Below are 24,837 nucleotides of genomic sequence, written 5' to 3'. Positions count from 1 at the left end.
CACACACCACACACCACACACAGGCATTTTACACGTCTTCCTTTCTCTTCCGTATCTCAACGTAAAGAATCTCGTTGTTTCGTGGCAATGAAAAATCGCGACGGCCGATCTCTTTTAGAGAGTATTTCTGTGCGAAACAGTGTGCCGCCGGCCGCAAACATTGTGGAATTTATACTCGCGGCGACGATATTTCACGGGGTATCAGATGTCACGTCCGTTGCGAATTGCATTACGGACGCTAGCTCAACGATGCTGCTGCAGCGAGATGCATGTGCAGGCGTGCAGGTCGAACGTTTGAAATAAACGCATGTACGGCAACCGGCGGCGGTCGACCAATCGCGGCCAGTCGAATGTGCGCCGCGACGTAATATACCGCGCACATTCACCGCGAATCAGCACGATAGCAATAAGCGATAAAGCCGCGATTGCGCACTGTCGGGAAAATAGCTCGACTGCCATTTTCGCTACGTGAAAATCCATTCTGAGGCTGGTCGATCAAGCCGACATCAGTGACACGGTCCAGTGACATTGGCAATACAGGCAGAATTTTCTCTTACATTAGTCGAAATAAAAAAAAAATATGTAAGAGTGGAAATTGTAGGGTCATCTGATTTTCAATGAGATTCGGAGGAGCGGAAATACGGGAAATTGTAGGCGCTGAAAGATTCTCTTTCAAAATGGAAAAATTGGATGCTACATGAGCGACGAGTAATCGTGTTAAAATGTGTGTGCGTGCGTCTGTGCGTATGAATCCCTTAAATTTCATAAGTTTAAAAAAAAGAAACTAACATTTATTTCGCATCTGTTCTATCGCTGGCGGTCAGTAGAAGTGTCTGATGTAGCATAATTATCGCTGCGACTCTCAACGTAAGAGTCAAAGTTCAAATCTCTCTGGAACCAATTATCTTTCTATTAAAAAAGACAAATTTTACTTAATTCTTTGAAAAAATAGATTTGTGGCAGAAATTGTTAGATTTTTACCTGTCATTGATTTTCAAAAGCGTAGTCCAATTAACGAAATAAAAATATTAATACGCCATATTATTTCATATAGTCATCGAGTTTGACAAATTTGAGATGTCAGGAAGCTGTAATTTATGCAAATTTGAGAAATGATAAGCTCTCATTAAATGAACCGTCATCGGCATCATCATCATCAGCGCGCAGTTTCACGGAGCGAAGGGGACTTTTGCCAAGGCGGTTGGCAGGTCTGACTCGTCTGTTTCTACTTGGCCTACTCTCCGTATGTTCCGCATGGATTTTCGCAATCATCGCGCGGAATCGCGGTAAAAACTCGCGATTACGTTCACGATCGATTAGGCTCGGCTGCGCGGCTAATGAACCTAAGTGTGACGATGCAAGGCGCTACAGTCGGCAGTCGGCAGTCCGTTGCAGCGTCCTGTCTGATCACTCCGATCGTGTAATTGACTCCGGAGGCATTGTGAAAATCGGAGCGACCGTCGTCGGAGCGGACGGTCGCCGCGGAGTGCTTTTCCTGAAAAATGTGGCGGTGCCATCGGCGAAGAGCGTCATCCCGTGCGAGCGAATACGGCATCGTCGAGGAACGATTGGCGGAAGACTCGAAAAGTCCAACGTACTTCCTCGACTTGAGACCTCGCGAGAATTCGCGTGCGTATACGTGCGCATACGTGTGCAATAGCGCACGGCGTATATTTGGTGCAGGGCGGGCTGTTCGCGCGGGCATCCCTTCTGTCAGTCGAAGTGGGTGAAACCCGTAAGAAATGAGACACCTGAATCTTCGCTGATGGATAGACGCTTCAGACGTTTTTTCTATTGTTAGTCGATGAACCGGATTTTTAATTTGGTTACTGATGTCGGTCATCCTCTCGTGTTATAAACTGTCCTACTGTAGTGCTGAAACTTTGTGATTATAGAATTTAATACCGCTTCCTTAGAGGACTCATCGTTGTTATAGACTGAACTCGCATTCATCTCGATCCTGACAATCTGCCGACTGAAATATTTTGGAAATTAGTGAAGTTTTATTAGACGAGTTTTATTAAATATTTCTTTCTTATGGACTGTAAGTGACTGCCGTAATTATCGCGTACCAAACCGGCAATCGAAGCTGTTCTGTGAAAAAATGTGTTTATCTAAAAGTGCGAAAGGATATAAGCATCATTAATCCAAGAGCATTTGCATATTGCAAAACAGATATTGCATCAATTAACATAGTAAATATTTTTAATAATATATATTTTTTAAATACATATATTTATTTATTCTAGGGAAATTTGTTGCATAAAGCACAATATATTTATTGTAGTTATGTAAGAAATAATCTTTTATTTGAACAAAGCATATATTATTTATAAATTGATAATTGATCATTTTATTACTTATATTTATTCAATTCTTATATAAGTTGCTAGATAATTATGAGCAAATTATTTATATTGCAAGTATTATGTGCTTTCAAAATGTTTATGAAAATCTTCATAGATTTAATAGATATAATATTTTATAGATATACATATAATATAATTTAAATTTGTAAAAAATTTATCTACGGTAGATATATCGATAATTTGTCTTCAGATAATCACTGTTTCTACTTGATTCTATTATTGCTGATTAAGGATTGCACTGATTTATTCGATTGATCATTTTTATTTCTTGTAATAGTAGAATGGAAGTGATCATACAATATAAATATTACAACTATTATTTTTGCACATTATATTATGTTAAATTATTGCAATTTTTGGTTAATAAATAAATATAATTAATTTTTATTGCACTGCAGTTATATAATTCTTGATGTAATTTAAATCAAGCAATTATTTACAATTAAAACAATGTTATTGACATTTTAATGTAATTATTATATCAAATTATTTCACGAATTTTATTTTTAATGTACGTTATAATTTATTTGAATTTATTATATTGATAATCAAAATTTATGTAGAACTAAAAAGTTATTTATGTTATTATTTAACCATAATAATAATAATTGTTTAAAGTCATTTTTTAATTGCGCAAATTTTATTTTAAATTTTACTATTTTTAAAGTACAATTTAGATGTATACAAGCTGCACGAACCATTTATTTATTAAATCGATAAAAAATGTTTCCAGAACGTAGTAAATAGTTATGATTTTCGTATATATAATTTTATTATTTAATATTTGCTTTAATTATTTTATGCTTCTATAATACTATAATACATGTTTGTTAATTTCTTACAAAATAGTCAAAATACAAATTAAAATAATATAAGACATTGCTCTCATAATATTTATAAAATTATTATTCTGTTATTATCGAAGATCAATGTAATTTTTGACTAATGTATTATGTTACTTAAAATCAATTAACATCATCTTTAAATAACATTGCTTGACAACAATATAAAATTAGCCTTAAATATATCAATATTGAATACACATTATGAATATATAAATTTTTTCCTTTTGCAGAAACGAGTCATTGTATTATTATCTTCATCTCTTCAAGAAGTATTATTATATTAAATTAAAGAACACGTTTTGTCTTCAGCAACATCATGGACGATGACATCGATGATAAAGATGATACAAAGCGGTAGGAACTTATTTAAAATTCTTACGCAACTTATTTAATGTTTGTCGCGATAAATATTAAGCGTATAAATGTTTGTCTTTCAGAAAATCGCGTAATCTCAGCGAAAAGAAACGCAGAGATCAATTTAACATGCTTGTGAATGAGCTTGGTAGTATGGTTAGTGCCAATACGCGGAAAATGGATAAATCCACGGTGCTGAAGTCAACAATTCTATTTTTAAAGAATCATAATGGTAAGTGCAATACTTTTCACAGTGCTCTGTATAAAACTGAAATATCTCTGTAAATAATTATAATTAAAATTGTTAATTAAAATTGTTAAGTAAACGTAAAAGAGTTAATAAGCTTTTAAATGTCATTTTTTGAAAGTACAGTATGTAATTGTTTCTTTTCAGAGATAGCTGTTAGGTCGAGAGTCCATGAGATTCAAGAAGACTGGAAACCATCTTTTCTTTCTAACGAAGAATTTACTCACCTTATATTAGAGGTAAAATTACATACTACAGATTATAATAAATTAAACGTAAGATTATAGTAAACTCTGTAGTATTATTTAATGTAAATATATTTAATATATAAATGTTTATTTAAATATAGGCGTTGGACGGATTTATAATGGTTTTTTCTTCAAACGGACACATTTATTATGTCTCCGAGAGTGTTACGTCTCTGCTTGGATATCTTCCGAACGAATTGGAGAATACAACTATTTATGATATAACATATCAAGAGGACCAGCCGCAGTTATATAATGTCTTACTGAATCCCGGGAGCACACGAGACAGACGCAGTGTGAAGAAAGGTATTTTTTCTAGTCATTATAGAAGTTAAGAGATTTCTGTGATTACTAATAAACATAATTTTCTATATTAACAGAGGACCAAATTACTTTCACGTGTCATATCAAAAGGGGTGGACTCGATTTTCGGGAAGAATCTATTTATGAACTTGTACAGTTTATTGGATACTTTCGTGAGTAAAATATCTCGATACTTTTCAATTTGCAAAGTAATTCTATAGAGTAACTCCGGTATTTACGCCGCGCGGGAATGTACGCCGCAGAAGTCAGAAAAAATAGAAAGAATGAAGGTATTTGCTCGCAATTATATTCTGTTATGTGCCTTTATGCCATATTAGTATTGTGTTGTAATTTCAGTTCTTTACTGTTAATATTAACGAAACCGTCGTAAATTGAATCGATTTTTCAATGTAGTAGCGCGATCATATATTACGACCTACATAAAATGATTACTGTAAAGAGTGTAAAAGGTTTAATGGTTATTTTATGATACATAAATGTAAAGAGATATAGTAAAAGGATGGAATACAGCAAAAATGCAAGTGCATAGCTGTTGTACCTATTCTTTGTTTAGCTTGATATGTATATCCCACCTGCCTGGGATATACGGCATTTGTAGCGTGCGGGATTTATGCCATAGTACAAACACTCTGTAAAAATCGAAATCTCTTATGTGTTCTTTTTCCTTCTTTTTTTTGGATCATACAACAATAACCTTTAATGCATCTATTGTTCGTTTATTTTCTTTTTAAAATTGTTCAGTTTTATAATTTGTTTATCATTCTTACACCTTAATAAACATTTTACACACATTTTATGACATTATGACATTTTATTGCTTCATTTATAAACATTACTTGTAATTTTTTGTAAGCCATACACCCCTCTGGGATATATGGCAAAAATGCAAGGGTCTCTAAAAATTTTTTTGTTAAATACGAAGAATAAATGTTTCATATTTATATTTTTTTTTATAGTAGTAGACAGTATAAAGTTTTTACTCGTATAATTCATTTGCCTTAAATATAGTAAATAGTACTCGATAAATTAAGTTTTCCTTAGGTGCGGCGTATACATCGGAGTTACCCTATACTAAAAATTAACTTTATCAAACAATTTTATATTTTACTGCAAATAATTGTATATTCTCAAAATCAGTTTTATCAGACAACCAGCTTTATCAAACAACTTTATATTTAAAATCGAATATAATCAAAGTATTGTGTTGTTATAGGTTCTGCTATGGATAACGATGTTGACAATCTATTGCCAAATCAGAAACTTAGTAATACCAGCGGATCAGATAACAAGTACTTTCCCTAGCTGTATACAAAAATTTAAAAATACAATCGCATCGCAATTCATTCACGTTTACTTTTGCAGATTGGTCTTCGTGGGTACGGGACGTTTGCAAACTCCTCAGCTTATCCGAGAATTATCCGTAACGGACAGTACGAAGTCAGAGTTCACATCTCGCCATAGTCTTGAATGGAAATTCCTATTTTTAGATCACAGAGCTCCACCTATTATTGGGTATCTGCCTTTTGAAGTTTTAGGCACTTCTGGTTACGATTACTATCACGTAGACGATTTAGACAATGTAGTTACGTGCCATGAATCATGTGAGTATTGAAAAAACGATCGACTAGTGGTCAAGAGTTGAGTATTAATTACGTCATCTTTTTTAGTGATGCAGAAAGGCGAAGGGACGTCTTGCTACTATAGATTCCTCACGAAAGGCCAGCAATGGATTTGGCTGCAGACCAGATTCTACATCACTTACAATCAATGGAATTCGAAACCTGAATTTATCGTGTGCACGCATTACGTGGTCAGTTACGTCGACGTAATGAAGGAAATGCGCGCGGAATCGGGGGGTTACGATAAAACGCAAAATCAAGACATTTTACTGCCTGTAAAACAAGTAAGATGATAGACGGAACGCGATTATATAATTTTATAACTATTGTGATATTAATTCGGACAAAATATATCCGTATGAAATGCAAGGAACGGAGACTTCAAAACTGAAACAATTAAAACAATGATTATATTGTTATTAAAGAATTTTAAATTTAAATTTTAGTTATACAAAACTTATGCCGAATAAATTTTTAATAGATATTTGTAGACATTTTTATTTTTTTATTTTTTATCAATTTATGTATATTGACCAATATTTTGTGACTGATTTTATAGTTCGATTGTAATCTTTGTTACACATTTTATTGGTGTTGAAGAATATTGTGGATAAAATATTTGCTATAGGAAAAGCAGATAAAGTTAAATAATGGAATAGAGAAACAAAAGTAATTTTTAAAATTTACTAAAAAATATAAAATAAAATAGAACATAAAGCAGATGTTATTATTCACATTGATTATTTCTCTTTTATAAATTTTCAAATCAATACAGTTAAATATACTGATAATTATTTAACTTAGAATATTAGAAATAATAGTTAATAATACAATATATAAAATAAAAACATTAAAAAACAAAATTTTGAAGAAAAAGAGAAACAGAAGGAAGAAAGAGAGGATTCTTTTTTTTATGTATGTACGCAATATCTACAATCTTTACTATACTATTATATGATTTGAACTCGATTTACATTTGCGCGTATGCATTATATTTATATTTGGTTCACATTTTTACACACACAGGTAATGACATCTTGTCAAACACCATTAACGCAATGGTCAAACAAATCATCGAGAACGTCGAAGTCGATGACAATCGCTTCCAATCTCCGACATCGCGGTGATGGTTCCAATACGTCTTCAATATCCGTTTCATTACGAAGTTCACCTCACTCACAAATAACACATGGATCAAGATCGAACGCAGCTTCTGCAAGTAGTTCCGTGGTGTCAAAGCCAATAGCATCGGTAGACAGTAGGCAACAGCAACAAACGCAACAGCAGCAGTCACAGCAGCAACAGCAACAGCCGCAACAGCAACCGCAACAACATCAGCTCGATCAATCGTGTATAAATTTTATGGATCCCGCGCAATATGCAACAGTTAATCTGCAATCGGTCGTCACAACGGGATTTGCAGCGCCTGCTGCTCCAATTCTTTCATCCGTACCCACTCATGAGGTAAGAAAATAAATTATTCGTGACATTAATATTAATTGCACATGTATAATTATATATAAAACGTACAATTTGTTATTCTGATCGTGTTTAAGGTGCAACTTTCGTTACACAATCGCGTTTTAATTTATTTTTTTTATAAACTAAAAAGACTTTTAATCCGCGTAATCCATGCATACGCATTTTTTTAAATTTGTTTAATTTTAATATAATAAAATTATATTATTCATATAAATTTAACAAAATTTGATCTATATTTATAATATTTTAACGTTATATACTTGTAAATAGTTTAATTGTATATATTTCTGAATAGTTAAGATGTTTTTTTGTTGTATTCTCGGTATTTTCAGATGTTACATCAGCAAGGTATAGTAATGACTCCTGCGCAGAACCAAATACAAGACGAATTACAACGGAAACATGAAGAGCTACAACAACTGATTGTTCACCAGCAAGAAGAATTAAGAAGGGTCTCAGAACAATTGTTTATCGCCCGATATGGAATTCTCACGCCGTTATTAAATGTTTGTATATTTTTTAAGAAATAAGAAATTGTGCAATAGTATCTAACTTCTTTGATTTTTGGATAACTGATTATTTTTGTTTCAGACGTGCATCTATCTATTTATCTATGTTTATATATGTTTTTTACATATCGCTTTTTAAATTTTTTATTACATATTAAAATTATAGTTGTTTACTGAAATACTATGTGCTTAAAAAGACATAAAGAAAGCTCTTTGATTGATATTTATATTTCAGACTGGTATACCGTATAATCCATCGAACCCGTGTCAACAAGCAAGCCGGTGTAATATTAATAATACTAATGTACAATTGCCCACATCCAATAGCGTACAAGGCGTGAACGTACTTCCCATACCAATTACTGTGCCAGTGCCTATAGTGCCTACGGAATTATTTTCGCATTCCTTACAAGTGAATTCGTCGCCAGGCTCAACGCATGGCAATGTGGGCGCTATAATTCAAACCCAACAGCAACAGCAGCATTCGCAACTGCAACAACAACAACAACAGGGGCCACAGCAGGAAGGTAGCAATTCCGATCTCGTGCCTTTCCAAATCTGTCCACAACAAGCCGAGATGATGTACAGTAACTTGGAGGCGTCTTCGAATCAACAGCAAAGATCTTCGCAAAATTAGAAAAGACTTTCCTCTTTTTATGTATTAATTGTATCTATAACATTAAGTAGGCAAGAAATTTTAATCTTCAAAAACTTAAGATTTTTCGAAATTTTCTCCCAAGTTTATGTTATTTATTTATCGCTGTGAAGAAATTGGCTTACAATATCTATTGTTACACTTACAAATATATTGTGGACCTACCGTTCTTTTTTAGAGAGCATTGCAATTTTTGTAAAAATTGTTGTATGTTTCAAGTGTACAAAAATATTCTAAGAAGTTATGATAAGAACATTTGTGTGATAGCGGCAGATATTGCATAAAATGTAACAAACTTTTAACATTTTACAATAGCGTGCAATTTTTAACATATTGACTATTTCTTGTTCTACGATTGTTGTATATTTGTTCATAATTTCAACTATGTTTCTCTCGTGCGATCTTCAGCGATCTTTAGAGAATAAGGGACTTCCATATAATGGACTATCTTACAATTCTATTTTCAAGAAACTCTTAAAAACTACGAGGCAATGTAAAGCAAAGTAGTATTGTGCCACGCAAAATATGTATTACATAAAATCAGAATTTATGAAAGTTAATTACACGTATTGTAAAATAATCTCTAAAAGAGATAAGTTTTGATAAGGAATAATGTAGCTTTTACTTAGAATATAACATTTATTTAAATTTTGGAAAGCTTTCCAGATTACGATATGGATATTTTCTTTATACAATTAATAATTTAAGTTTTGCTTTACTTCTCTTTCTTTCATATTGAGAATATAATTTATATCTTTGTAGGGAAAAAAAAATTTTTAAATTAGAAAATTATTTTGGGAAAAGATAAAGTGATTAAATATTTAAGGGTTACTGCGTTATTGTATGTGTATATTGTATAAAATAACGAATAATGAAAATTCTGATAGTAAATCTGACAGTATTGAGTGTACTGACAGATCTACGGATTATCGAATAAAGAGAAGCGTATTACTAACACTGCGCGGACACCGTGGGCCTTTTAAGGCAAAGTCGATTTTTCATTTATGATTCCAACAAGTATGGCTTCAGCACTCTTAAAAAAAATTGCAACAGTTTCGGTCTATGTAAGTATATAGAAATTACTTTTTGAAACCCTTAGAGATGATACATAAATTTTTATAGATTTTTTGTAATAAAAACACTTTCAAAAATCTTTTGGACTTAATTAAAAGTCCTGGGGTGTCCGGATAAGTGCTCCAAAAACACAGCGTCCGTACAGTGTTAAGAAAGTAAAAGTATATTATATTAAATGTACAATTTTTATGTAAATTTTGGTAAGCTCTCAAGAATAATTTGTTTATTTCTATAAAATGTAAAGCATTTTTATAGCAACAAATGAGAGAGCTACGATCAAAAGTGGATACATCACGTTTATATGTATATATTTTTTTAATAAGTGTCATATCAAAGTCAACGGAGAAGGGACCAATCTCCACATTTTCCGGAACAGGGTGTATTCATATATTTGTATATGTATATAATGGCAAGAAAAGTAATATATATTTTGTGGTATGTATAAGTATAATGTTAGAATTTTCTTACATATCTAATGCTGAGTAATGCATTATAATAATATAAATGTATGTTAGATTGCTATAACATTTCATAATTGTTGCTCGATCAAAATATCGTCAATATAGAACAAAAAGCTTAACATCGATCAAACTACGATATGTCATGCGATGTGCCATTTAAATTGATGTGATGGCAATATATTCTTGAGACGACTGCGTAGAACGCAAAATGCAAAATATAGATTGGTATAAAAATTTTTAGCAGAAATTATTCACATAGTTGACAATTTTATAACATACAATTGAATTTAAAATAAATGTACATTAGATAATTAGTTTTTCGGAATTTAAGAAATATCTACAAATTTTTATTGTTCCCAATATTCAATAATTTTTTTCTCTTACTTTTTAAAACTATATAAATTTGCTACTTTTTTTTAAAAAAAGGTAAAGATATGATGTATAATATTTATTTAATATATTGAAATTGAAAAACAGCAAAGTGTTTCAATTTTATTTTTTACAAAAATTATCCTTTAATGTATGAAAGTTACATAATAATAAAAATTTCTGAGAGGAGTACTACAAAAATAAAATTTCTTAATATATAAAATGATATTTTTCTATGTATACGTATTTACTTTAATAAAAACTTATTTTTACAACGTGATAGTACGATAATATTTTATTAAAGAATATACATACATTGTGATATTATTTTATATCATGTCATGTAAGAATAACATAGGATAAAATTAGTTTTAATGATGTAATTTTCTTAATGCATCCATCAAAATTTGTACTTCTTGATTCACATTATTTACAAGAGCTTCCACTTGTTGTTTACTGTCAATAATGCTGATACTCTGCGTATAAGCATCATATCTGACTCCGAATTTTCTTGGTATGCTTTGAGCAAATTTCCTAAAATTAAAAGAATTGATTATTTTTCTTAGTTCTTATCCCTTCCGCGTTTATTTGGAACTATTACACAAATTGTAAATTTGCATGATAATTCTAAACAAACAAGAAGCGCATTATATCTTGCATGAAGTGCATTACGATTACAACTTTGCGATAAATGGCGATTTTTGGCGATTGTTTGATACATATACCAAACACGTACCGCAACATTACTCTAAAACATACTGGTTCTTTTCTATATGCGCGAACCCAAAACTCTATAGGATAACTGTGAATAAAATACCGAGTCTAAGATAAATTTTACACGAAATAAATATGTAAAATACATTGCTTACATCTATTTGTATTATATTTGGCGCGTTATGTTTGCAACATTTAACAAGTACTAACAGGTATACTGCTTCTTAGTATTACTTACAATTAGTATAGCATGGTATCAACCAACTAGGTAATGTCAAAACGGCTATATCACAAATCACCAAACACGCGAAAAACGTTCTAGTACAGTTTGATACACTTTGTTTGCTATATCAGAGTTACGCCAAAAATAGCCTATATTGTATACAATGTGAAGAAAACAAGTGATGTTGACCTGAGGCGAGATAGATAAGAGAAAATCTATTCGACACATTTATTTTTTGTTCCTGTACTCACGTCATCTTTTCTTTTGCATCCTCGAAGTTCTCGGCAACATAGTATACGGGTTGATATTCCGTTATCGGGTATTTTTGCAATGCAGTCTTCGGTGGGTCGAAAGGTCGAAGCTCTGGCTTGTCGCTCAAACAATATTCCAATTCGCCAAAAGATGACAGCAGACCAGCACCGTATGCTTTTAATTCTCCATTTTGTCGACATATTCCGTATTCAACCGTGAACCAAAAACACTGCAGAAACAAATTATACTTATAATTTATTTAATATATTATTTATTTTCTTTTTCTTAAATAATAGAATCTTTGTTTTTTCTTTTCATTTTGTTTCTGTTGTTAACAAACTCTGTTTCTATTTTTAACGAATACTATTAAAAGTCAAATTAACAATAGTATCTAATTTTTTAATTTTAGGTCTTTATAAGAGAATCTTTAACATATATTCGTAACGTTTCGATTAATGTATTTTATATGGTTCTGCAACTATAATATTACATTTTATAAATTTAAGCAAAATATTTTATGATACCGTTGCAAGTTTCTCTATATATTCGTCCGGAGCACCAAGGGATGCCAGACCAATAACTTGTGAAAATTGCGCAAAAGATGGATCGGCGAAAAGTGGCACATGGCCCAGAATCTCGTGGCACACATCCGGTTCCGGCGTGTAAAGTGGTTTACTGCTGTGTCGTATATATTGCGTGCTGTGAAACACTCTGAAGGCTAATCCAGCTAGGAAATCACGTGAAGATAATAATCCTGCTACTGGGCGAAGTGTAAAACCGGTACAGTCTGAAAAATCAATTAAAAGATAAAAAACAGAATTCGGTTATAAAGGTAAAATTGTGCGTGATAGTGTGAACCATTGAATTGCATTATTAACTGGTTAGCGATTTATCTTTTTTGATACAGATCAAAGAAATTAAGGAAAATTGATTATTCAAAACTGAAAATAATTTAGCTTTCACACACAACGCTATCTAGCATTTTAATGTAATTTTAAATCAGCACCAAGATGTTACCTTTCAAGAAGTTGGATATATCTTCCAGTTGGGGTATGTTGTCTTCTCGATAGCCGCAATTTTCGATAAGCAGCGGAAAAACGTGATTATGCTCTCTGCATGCGTACTTTGGATAAAGCTTAGTCAAATTTCTGAAAACTACGCTCCACGTAGCTATTTCTTCAGGTGTGTATTCCACTTTTGGAATAGGTTGTCCGCTAAAACGTAGTACATAAATACAATATTACATTTTTTGAAATTATATTTTATAAATATTTGTATAAATATCTACATGTCTAGCTTTACATGTCTTGCTATTTTAATACGATATACATTGTATGTACTCTAATACACTTACTGTTTGTAATGATAAGCAATGTCTGCGAAATATTTCCTTCTCTGTCGGTAGACAGGATCCGTAAAACCAGGATGATCGCTATCAAGTTCGGCACCGTAAGACAAAATTTGATTAGCAAACTTATCGAGGTCGCGTATTCTCCTGGGAAACCATGGTACCGTATCCATATTATCTTTGTGATTTCTGAAAAGAAGTTACAATCCACATTCGATTTTATTACCTTGACGACATAAATATTGAAGAATTTAAATATGTATAATATGAATGAGAGATGAATGTTTGACTGATAATTATGAAAGAAGGTGAATTGATAAAGATATTGAAATCTTATATTATATAGCTTTGTATACTAAACAATCGAAACAGAATAATATATTTTATTATAGATGAAGAAAAATATTTTCTAGTCATCAAGAAGATCATCGTTTTAATATTAATGTGTGAGTTTGGAATATATGTATCGACGATTAATCAAACCAAATATTGATAATTATCTATCCTATCATACTATTATATAAAACCCGACTGTTTGTCTGTCCGTCCGTCTGTCTGTGAACTACTCATTCGTTAGTGGACCGAATTTTTACTAAAAGTATATGAAACAGGGGTAGAATTTTCCGGGAAGTGCCATGATGTGTATAGTTTTTCGTTACCGATTTTCTGAAAACCGGTTTTTCTAATTCTCTCAAATTTTCGGGAAATAATTGACCGAATCTCAAAGAATTATAGATCAAATAGAGATATAATTTTCCGGGGAGTGCTATAAAGTGTATAATTTTTCGTTACCGATTTTTTTGGAAGCCGGTATTAGAAGTTTTTTCAATTTTATTTTTCGGGAATTAATTGACCGAATTGTACAGAATTGTATATGAAGTAGGGGTAGAATTTTCCGGGGATTGCCATGATGTGTACAGTTTTTGTTACCAATCTTTTTGGCAACCGGTTTTTATAATTTTTCCAATTTTTCGGGAAATGATTGATTGAACCTCAAAGAATTACACATGAAGTAGGGGTAGAATTTCCCGGGGAGTGCTATAAAGTGTACTATTTTTTGTTACCGATCTTTTTGGAAACCGGTTCCAAATGACCGAATCTCAGTTTAGTTATATAACAGCTCCTTCATGAAGCTAGAATATTTTTTAACACATTTGAATTGATATTATAATAACGCTGGTCGACGTATCAGATGCGGATTGAGTTTTTCGAGTCGTTTTTTAAATAGATTTTTGGCTACTAAATCCGAATCTGTCAGTAAAAATTTTCCATCACATTTGGTTTTTGAAAAAATTGAGGTCAAATATACAAAGAACGCGTTTTTGGCCATTTTTTATTTTGAAGAATTCATTTCTGATTTTCCTCAGCCAACGGCTGGTGATTCGAGGCGTGAGCGTGAGTGCACCCTACCACAAAGAAACATTGTAGCTCGCAATAGATAATTTACGGATTAATTATGAGTTTGCTTAGCCTAAAGTATATTATGTCTAACCTTCATTTTAAGCTTTTTTCGAATTTTCTAACACATCGGGTTCATCACTTACCCAAGTAACATTTCACAATAAAATGTTACCTTTTTGACGTTATATTGATCCAATATATTAGGTCATTTTCTTGGTATACTTTGTCAAAAGGGGCCAAAAACACGTTTTTTTTGCATTTGACCTCGATTTTTTCAAAAACCAGATGTGATAGAAAAATTTCACGGACAGATTCAGATTTAGAGGCCAAAAATCTATAGGAAACGACTCGAGTACTCAATCCGCATCTGACACGTCAACCAGTGTAATTGATTTATTTATGTTTAACATGTGTTTTGTTAAAAACTATAACTGTTAATAAGAAATATTGCAAAGACTATTAGAAAAGAAATCTAGATTTTTAAAGTTTTTAAATGGTACATTGCGTTAAAAATTTAATTAACTTTAATTTGATTAACTCTAATTACAAGATAATATTTGTCACGTTTTACGCACATTAAATAAATACTATTATCTCGACATCTGCCCATTGCAATAATTAAAAATATAATATATAATAATGATAGATTAGGTATACATAATATTATACATATTAATAATAATAATGTGCGTGTGCGCGCGCGCGTGCGTGCGTGCGTGCGTGTGTGTGTGTGTGCGTGCGTGCGTGCGTGCGTGCGTGCGTGCGTGCGTGCGTGCGTGTATGTGTGTGTGTGTGCGTGCGTGCGTGCGTGCGTGCGTGCGTGCGTGTGTGTGCGTTCGTGCGTGCGTGCGTGTGTGTATAGTATGTGAATAATAACATAATAAGAATAATAAATTAATAAATATAGTGCAATTATTAATTAAACAATGTTACTAATTAAGGCAAAGTTATTGGAAATTGGAAAATATATTATATTTAATTTTTAAACAAATATTAAAAATTATTACCTGGAGATTATCGAAAAGTAGCTACATTGATCTCGTAAACACTCAATTACAGAGGCTATATTACCACCTGGTGCACAATCCACCATAAACTCATAGCCATTTGGTTGTCGAAGAGAACTTCTGGACTCGATGTGCAAGAGATTCACTTTGTGTTTCTAAAATAATATGTGCCCTTGACTATATGCATTTCAATACATCCATTAATCAATGAAATTTTACTTACGACAAAGAGCTGAAGATATTTTCCCAGCGATCCAACTTCGTCTTCTTCTTTCGGGGAAAAAATTAAGCAAGTGCTTCTAGCTGAATCTCTGCCTTCTTTGATGTAATTTCCGCCATGGATCAGCTTCGGCTAACACACATATATTTGAGAATAATTATAATGCGTTAAATAATAATCGTATTAAATAAATCTTTTTTTTGTAGGAATATTTTGGTGTCTCCATTTATAGAAATCAATGTTTTAATATCTTGATATTTTATTCAAGATTTTAAAACGTTTCGATAAAAATAAAACACATACCACTAACATCATTACATCTGCCATTATTGAATAACGGCGTTCTCCAAATTTGAATGTTTGCGTGTCGTGATAGTTAAACCGTAAAGTGAACTGCCGGATTAAAACTATGGTTGAGCGATCTTCCCATATATACGGTTGCAAGAATCCCCTCCTGTTTTAGATCTCTCGAGTGTTTGATGGAAATCCCGGTAAATCGAGAATCTTAAAGACTATATGCATGTATAATAGTTCCTTATATATGCATAAAAGCAATACGATTACATGAGAAGCAAGGAGGACTTTAAATAGACGAGTTTTTTGTTATTTAGAAAAAGAAGTGTAAAATTCCAAATACTGTAATCCGTGAAAGGTTTTGCATCATTTTGATTATAGAGAACAGTTTGGAAGTCAAGGCCGATATCTCCTTGTAACTTCCTTCGAATGGAATGAGTTTATCGTTTCACTGGCATTTATAAATTATATATGACGAAACAATTTTTATATTAAGGGAATCTGCAGAAAAATATTTTTAATAATTCTTTTTATTATTGTCATAATATATGATATTATTGTTAAAAGTATACAACACTAAAAAGTCCGCTATTTGATTAATGACTTTATTTATGAACGCATCCAGTATGCAATAAATGATTTTATTTCATCAGATGTTATATGTGTTGAAAATATTGATCAATATGTATGTCGAATCAAAATTAAATTGGTGTTTCTTTTTCTTTTAAAATCCTTTAAAACTTTATATATTTGTTTTATTATACATATCGCTATATACATCTACGCTTTATACATTTAAACAAGCTAAAAATATACATATAAAGTGATGAGCATTGCTTATGTGAGGTTTTATATAGTTAATTATGATTAGCATGATTAGCCAATTTGTGTGATGAAATCACAATTTGCTGACGTTATCATGTTTGATTCATAAGTATTATCTGAATTTGTAAATATTATTTAGAAAACACTTTATTAAAGTTTCATTAAAAAGTTATTAAACCTTTTATTATCTAAAATTTAATCTTTTATTAAAAAGAAACTTTTTATTAAAATCGCATTAATTTTATATCGATTTACATTTAGAAGTAGTATATCACACTGCATGTAGTATAGTACATATTTTTTGTACGTAAAAAATAAGTAGATTCTCTGCATTTAATTAATAGCGTACATACAATCATGCTATTGTTGAACTAAATATAAGTTATAAGCTACAAATATTAAAAAATATCTTTATAAGTTTACTGTTATTCAATTTATATTCAGTTATATTGTTATATTTTTATATTGTTATATTTTTACATTGTTATATTTTTATATTGTTATATTATTATATTGTAAGTTATATTTGTATTAGGGCTCTGGCACATAGAAAAATTGAAGCAGTAAGACTTAAGCAGTAAGCAAATTGACCAATCACAGTGAAGAATTCTCGAAAACTTAAGACAGCTATTGATCAACTTGCTTAACTGATTAAGTCTTACTGCTTAAGTTTTTCTGTGTGCCATGGTCCTAAAAGTTATATTAAGTTATATTGTTTCTCTATAAGTTTATATTGTTATTTCTAAATTTAACTAATGTGGATTACTTCTATTGACAAGTCATTCTGTGTATGTTATAAGCAGCATAGCATATTTTTCATGCACAAAAAATAGTAAGTTCTCTGCATTTATTAATAACATAAAACCATGTTATTTTTAAATGAAATACAAATTACGTGAATCACGCGTATATTAAAAAAATATCTTTATAAGTTTATATTATACTAATGTAACTAATGTAGATAGCTTCTTTGAGAAACCTGTGAATGTTTTCTTATTTTTTTTGGTCCGGAAGTAAGAATATCCATTGTAGAGAATAATTATTTTTAATAAAAGAGATAGCATTTTATTTTAATAAGCAAATTGGAAGAAATATGACACGTTTTGTTATTTTGCTAATAACAATTTTATTTATCTCGCAGATCATTAAACACGACAGTTCTCTCACTTTATATGTTCCTAATCGCATTGCTGAACAACGGATTCTTAAATGACCACGACATCAATTATTACACTTGCGTTCTCCTGATCACTTGAAAATGACATTACATTCCAACCATACGTCAACACGTTACGAGCAGATTGGCTTTCTGACTTTCCAGTCCCGAAGCACTCATCCATAGCGTAACGGAGATCGTGAGAATATTTTAAATTGTAATGGTTATGCCGCGCTGATGATGGCTCAATGCGGAGCCGAAATGTTCGGACAAAGATGTAAGAAGAATTAAATAAATTTCGATTTATCACACACAAATAACCGCGTTGACTCTTATGGTCAGATTTAATCTTTATTGTTCATTATCGAGATTCCTAATTAATTGATTTGAATTTTATTTATACCTTATCTGGAGGTGAGCTGCTAAGGATCGAGCTGCTATCTTCTACCTCCTCAGCGTTTGATGTTTGATGTCGTGTTTGCGCATACATTGTCACGTTCGAAAATTTGAAAGTGCACACAATCAATTAACTTTTGTTTGAAATGACTTAATTGTTCTTTATTCGACCAGCGACGCGGAAGAACTGGTGCTTAGAACGGCGTGACTATCAGTTTTAACAGGTTACTTGGTAAAAGAGTTTCCTAACGTTGTGAAACAATAAGAGCAATAACTGATATATGTATCGATAGCGCATTGCTGTGAAATATATCGTAAAGGGTCAAGGAGTTATCAAAAAAGTAACGCACACGATAATGTAGTATTTTTCACGGATTTTATGAAATTATTGATCTTTTACGCACACAAATATATTTCTTTTAATACTACAATACGTCTTATAAATACCTAATTATTGAATTAGAAATTTAATTAGAAATACATAGAGATTTATCTCTATGTATTCCTGATTATATTATACTAGTATCTCAGAATTCGCGCATATGAAATGTATAGTACAATTCTTTGTGCCAAAAAAAATAATTTTTTTGTGGCAAAATTGTGTCCACGCAGTGGATAATTGTTTTCAAATAAGAATAATTTTTGAAGTTAACAAATGAGCGCTTTTGTTTGTAAGTTATACATGAATCAAATTTGGCGCGCATCGTGTACGTATAGTCTGTCCTATTATCTTTCTGAAGATTTCACAACAGCTATATATGATATCTAAATATCAGTATTTGGAACTTGCTTAATAACAGAAATTTTCTAACTGCATATATCACTAAAGTAACAGTAAAAAAGTAAGATAAGTATATATATTAAATAAATTTTGATTTAAAATGTGTGCCTATATTGCACTTTTTTTTATTTTTATATAATTTTTACGAAAAATTTACGAGCTCCATCCTCTTTTGGGTCAAATGTTACATCATTCTAGGTCAAATTAGGATATCGCTTTTTAATGTATTTTTGTTCAAATAATGTTAGATTGTCATAAGAGTCATTTTTCAAAAAATTTAAAATTTTGATCACGTATAAAACTATAGGTTGAATCAACCAAATCTTAAAGAATTATATATGAAATAGGGGTAGAAAAGACTAAAGAATGTAATAGAATTAGAAATAGCAAGATATCTTAAAATTTGCGGACGTTAGAGCTACTAAAGATATTTCTCAAAAAATTATAAACCTTTGATCGCATATAAAGCCGGGTGTAATCAACCAAATCTTAAAGAATTATACATGAAATAGGGGTAGAAAAGATCGAAGAAGATAATAGTATTAGAAATAGCCCGAAATATCTCAAAATTTGCGGAAGTTACAGCTAACACAGACATTTCTAAAAAATAATGAACGATTGCATATAAAGCTAGGTCTAATTAACCAAATTTTAAAGAATTATATATAAAATAGGGGTAGAAAAGATCGAAGAAGATAATAGTATTAGAAATAGCCCGAAATATCTCAAAATTTGCGGAAGTTACAGCTAATACAGACATTTCTAAAAAATAATGAACGATTGCATATAAAGCTGGGTCTAATTAACCAAATTTTAAAGAATTATATATAAAATAGGGGTAGAAAAGACCGAAAAAGATAATGAAGTTAGAAATTGTCAGATATCTCAAAATTTGCGGAAGTTATAGCTGCCACGAACATTTCTCAAAAAATTAAAAATTTTATAAAAAATGAACCCCTTTACCAATCTTCGCCAAATTCAATATTAACCTTCCTTTAATAATACTTAACATTAAAAAAAAATTGAGACCGATATCTCCAAATTTACCTAGAGCATTAACACCAATTTGCAAGGTGTACACACACACACACACACACACACACACACACACACACACACACACACACACACACACACACACACACACACACACACACACACACACACACACACACACACACACACACACACACACACACACACACACACACACACACACACATTTTTGAAAAAGTGCATTTTTTCGACGTTTTAAAACATTCTAAACACATTGGTAGCGACAACTCAAAAAAAATGTTTTTCATGAAAACAAAGCTTCCTCTATGAGGAAGCAAAAAAGTAAGATAAGTACATTAGATAAATTTTGATTCAAAATGTGTTTTTTGTATTTTAAACATGTGTTTAAAACATTTAATCGGTCACAAATTGTTTGTCATAAATATTTAACACTTTGGATCAAAATTATTTACGTTACTCGGTTATCTTATTTTCAGCTGTTGCTGAATTTGCATATTTAGATATTATGCATAGTTATTAAGAAATCTTTAGAGAAACAATAAAACAATGTATATGATGAAAGAGAGAGGGCGGGGAGAGAGAGAGGGGGAGAGAGAGAGAGAGAGAGAGAGAGAGAGGGAGAGAGAGAGAGAGAGAGAGAGAGAGAGAGAGAGAGAGAGAGAGAGAGAGAGAGAGAGAGAGAGAGAGAGAGAGAGAGAGAGAGAGAGAGAGAGAGAGAGAGAGAGAGAGAGAGAGAGAGAGATTCATGCATTACTTAAAGCGCTCATTCAATAGTTATTAATCTATCGCACAATCCATTGGGCTTAACAAACCCATGGTAACGAGTAACCCGAGTTGAAGGGCTAATGCACATAACGTGGGGTAGCAATATATAAACAGTCGTGGACGCAAGTAACGCACAAGCTTTGGCGTATTCTGACTGTCAAAATATGCCAAAGCTTGTGTGTTACTTACGTCGACGACTATGACATCGTATATCGTTATGCCCTGTTATGTGCTTTGGCTCTTAAATTGCTTTTATTTAAAACCTGCTGCACGGACTTTACCAGAAGAAAAAGCATAAAAAATTATACATTCCGTGTATGCAAATTCTGAGACGTCTCTTGTAAGTCGATACAATATAATTTTATATCATACTAGTGATAAGTACAGATACACATACATTTTATATATTATACATAGGTATAATATTTGCACTATGAATCGTGAATATCATGATGCTGTTTTTTAAATTGTCAGTGATATTATTGCATTATAAATAAAAAGTATTAACTTTAATGTTTAAAAATTATTTTAAATAAAATTACTTTAACACATATAAGAATCCTGACAGCACTATACGTGAAAGAGACGTGCTACTTTGGTTGCAAATTAACAGAATTTACGATACGTCTTTCGCATGTCACCGCGACGTAACGTACAACTAAGATAATCAGATTTTAATTAGCTGTCTGTTGGATTTTATGCGGTTTTATGATTGATATTCCGGAAATAAATCATATTTTATTTTTTATTATGAATTTGAATTTTATACGTATAATTGTTACGTCGCAGACGTTGCATAGAATAATGTTTTATAGTTGGCGATACTGATATTTTAGTTATGTTTACACTATTATATGTTGTAATATTTAATTAACTTTTATACAACATCTTACGTCGATAGTTATAACTATCATTACAAAATATATATATAGTAAGGTACACACGCGGACATGTTTGTTTCAATTTTTACTACAACCAAGTGCAATAATGCATTTTGTCTATCAAATATTTATGCACATAATATAATAAAAACCAATCTTAACTTTTCAAAACCGGTCAACTATTTTAAAGTCGTCAATGGGTGTTCAACACATAAAGTCACGTATACACGTTACTACACATCTCTGTCACCAGAAATTTGGCTGTTACATGACAGCGACATGTTAATCACGTTTCGAACCCCAGTTGAGACATCGCTGTAACATTACGTGCGACGAGTTAGCACGTCATAGCGACGTGCTTGCTATGTGCGCCGTACGGTGCTGTTAGAGAAGGATAGATACTTCAAAATATATTTCAACATATCGTCTTATATTTTTTTATCATAATTTGTGTTTAAGTTTCAAGTTATTTAGCGTTTATGCGATAACAATAAAAAAAAATACTATGATAAAGTTTTTTCGAAAACTATGCGAAATGGGGTTAAATGCAATCTTCTACGACGTATTCTATTATGATAGCAAAACTAGGCGCAAAACAGAGATACAATGTAGTAGAAATGATGATATAAGTACTAATAAGTTTATACTGTAATATCGTATTACATAGAATCGATGTAACGATATTATTATTAGCAATCTTACTCGACTAACTGAATTTAATAAGCTGTTTAAAAAAGAATCTTATTAATAGGAATATAAACAAAGAAATAATATATAATTAAAAGTACATTTTTATTTTGCCAATAAATAATAAACAATTAAAATTCATTTAATCGACTACAATTGGCTAATCATTATGACAACCCGACCATTGGTTTTGGTCAGATTAATCGTCAAGACATTTCGACCATGGATTTTGATCTTTTCTAAATTAATATAATCTTTGATACTTATATATGAGCATCTCATTTTAAATAATTAAATTAGAAATAATATAATTATAGAAGCTTAAAAAAAAATGATAAAAGTTATTTTTAATTATTATTTTTTTATAAGAAACAAATAATTATCTTTTATACGACATCTTATTTGACATTTTTAAATAATATCTTTATGCTGTCTGCAATTTATATTACCACTATTTTACGAATGAAGTTGTTGTTTCTATGAGATAAGTCTTTATGAGAATTATCTACAATATGAAACTAAATTTATTAGTAAAATACTTTAATATAATTACAAATAACACGATAGATGTAAAACTTTTAAATTATAACATTTCATAAAATCAACCGAAGATAATTCAATATGGACTCAATTAATGTATGTACAAAATGTATTGTTTCGCGAGTATTTATTTCTTTATTATAAACTATTCTTTATTATAAAAGATTAATGTTGGCTCCTTGAAATCTTTTTAAATATATTTACTTTATAATTGTATTATACTTTATATTTTTATTTATTACGTCTTTCTATGAATTAAAAAATATTTAACTTAATTAAATGGATTGATCTTAATATGATAATTGCTATCTTAGGTCGCGTGCCGTATCATCTAAGCGTATTGCTTTTCCTCGTTTTATCTTTACAATACTCAAAATAACTCGTGTTATTATCAATCGTATTATTGATCGCAATAATCACGTAAGCACTTGCAATATGTAAATGATGCCAATATAAAATGAAATACATGTATTCTGAACATTATTAAGACTCGATCAATCTTATCGTAAAATGTTTGACCCATGCTTCGCTAGGTCACGATGGCAGCTTATAGCGGATGCATAAATGTTGCTAACATATTTTTCAATAATATTCAGCACAGTGTTATAATGATATATGTGTGGGTATGTCAGTGGTTTGATAATGCAAACAGTGATCTGTGTACCAAGAAGAAGCTGAAAGAAATGCCGACTTCAGTAAGAAAGACGATTCGACGAAGGAGGCACGCGGAACGATTATTATTTTTGTTTAGACGTTGCGTACATGTGATTTTTGGTAAGAGACAAACGAGTGATTTACGATAGAATTTATTTGGCATTGATAAGTGAAGTTTTTATTACCGTCCGGCAAATATTAAATATAACTTTAGGTGAAGTAGTGTTATTTAAAACAATCGATTATTAATTAAAATAACGCAGTTAATATATTTAAATTAAACTGTTGCAACTACATCGTGTTATGCTATTCTTCTATTTTCTTTATTTCTATATTTAATAGTTTTAAACCAGCAACATATACATATATTCTAAAATATGTTATAAAATGGACACAAATTTAAATTTATAACAAAAACATAGTTTAAATTAATGAAAAAATATAAGAAGGAAGAAGGAATATATAGAAAATCTAACACTATCAAATTAATTAGAAATATTACGATAATTTTATTTTTATTTTTACAAATTATTTAATAATATTTAAAATATTTAAAAATATTTAATATTTAACACACACAATATTTATAAAATAAATTAAAGAATAAATTAGAAAACAATTTAAAACAGTTTAAAATTGATAATATTTCTATAACGTAAAATACTTTTTAGCTCTGATCTTAAATTTACTTACTGTTGACTAATTATTTTCCAGGAATAAGCAAATGTTTTGTTTAAAGTTTAATTTAAAAGAATCAGTTATCAGGCTTTCATGGATTCGAATTTATTGGCCGCTATAATTAACCGATCTACGACTTGCACAACTTTCGATGCATACTTGAAAAGAACGAGATTTGAAGACAAGCCTTTCAGAAGCAGACGATATTGCAAGTGGAAGGTCATTGCAGATAATACAGGGCAAAGATGGCTTGCTCGCTTGATTTTCTTGCTGGATGTTTGGGAGGTAAAATTTTAATTATAGTTTTCTTGAAGTGTTTTGGTGTAATTTATATAATTAGCTGCAAAATTATTTATTTTTTTCAAAATTTGTCGTTTGTTTGATAAAAAGGTGCAATCGAGTTAATGAGTGTTAAAATTATTATTTGCTTTTCATATTATGT

The 24,837-nt window shown here is 30.9% G+C and overlaps 2 protein-coding genes across 7 annotated transcripts; one reads left to right on the top strand and one right to left on the bottom strand.

The window, feature by feature from the left end:
• Positions 1–508: 508 nt before the first annotated feature.
• Positions 509–10,668, top strand: Clk (circadian locomoter output cycles kaput protein Clock). 5 transcript variants are annotated; one of them, XM_071772504.1, is made up of 13 exons: positions 509–724; positions 1,896–2,195; positions 3,445–3,568; positions 3,652–3,800; positions 3,963–4,054; positions 4,165–4,369; positions 4,444–4,539; positions 5,601–5,676; positions 5,750–5,988; positions 6,055–6,290; positions 7,033–7,470; positions 7,821–7,994; positions 8,233–10,668. In XM_071772504.1, exons 3-13 carry the CDS (start codon positions 3,531–3,533, stop codon positions 8,632–8,634), a joined length of 2,145 nt encoding a protein of 714 aa, XP_071628605.1. In that variant the 5' UTR covers positions 509–724; positions 1,896–2,195; positions 3,445–3,530; the 3' UTR covers positions 8,635–10,668. The 5 variants fall into 5 exon arrangements, with proteins under 5 accessions (XP_071628605.1, XP_071628608.1, XP_071628606.1 ...); XM_071772507.1 differs by lacking the exon at positions 509–724 and having other exon boundaries at positions 746–2,195; positions 8,080–8,369; XM_071772505.1 differs by lacking the exons at positions 509–724; positions 1,896–2,195 and adding an exon at positions 751–1,629.
• A 168-nt stretch (positions 10,669–10,836) lies between these two features.
• Hn (phenylalanine hydroxylase) lies at positions 10,837–18,597 on the bottom strand. 2 transcript variants are annotated; one of them, XM_071772508.1, is made up of 8 exons: positions 18,400–18,597; positions 15,725–15,853; positions 15,502–15,656; positions 13,100–13,282; positions 12,763–12,959; positions 12,270–12,532; positions 11,745–11,974; positions 10,837–11,090 (listed from the first exon to the last, which is right to left on the bottom strand). In XM_071772508.1, exons 1-8 carry the CDS (start codon positions 18,484–18,486, stop codon positions 10,928–10,930), a joined length of 1,407 nt encoding a protein of 468 aa, XP_071628609.1. In that variant the 5' UTR covers positions 18,487–18,597; the 3' UTR covers positions 10,837–10,927. The 2 variants fall into 2 exon arrangements, with proteins under 2 accessions (XP_071628609.1, XP_071628610.1); XM_071772509.1 differs by lacking the exon at positions 18,400–18,597 and adding an exon at positions 16,025–16,181.
• Positions 18,598–24,837: the final 6,240 nt, after the last annotated feature.

Source organism: Temnothorax longispinosus, chromosome 3, assembly GCF_030848805.1.
Source record: "Temnothorax longispinosus isolate EJ_2023e chromosome 3, Tlon_JGU_v1, whole genome shotgun sequence".
Taxonomy (NCBI): Eukaryota; Metazoa; Arthropoda; class Insecta; order Hymenoptera; family Formicidae; genus Temnothorax; species Temnothorax longispinosus.
Note: the sequence above shows the minus strand (reverse complement) of the source record. Positions and strands in the feature narration are given on the sequence as shown.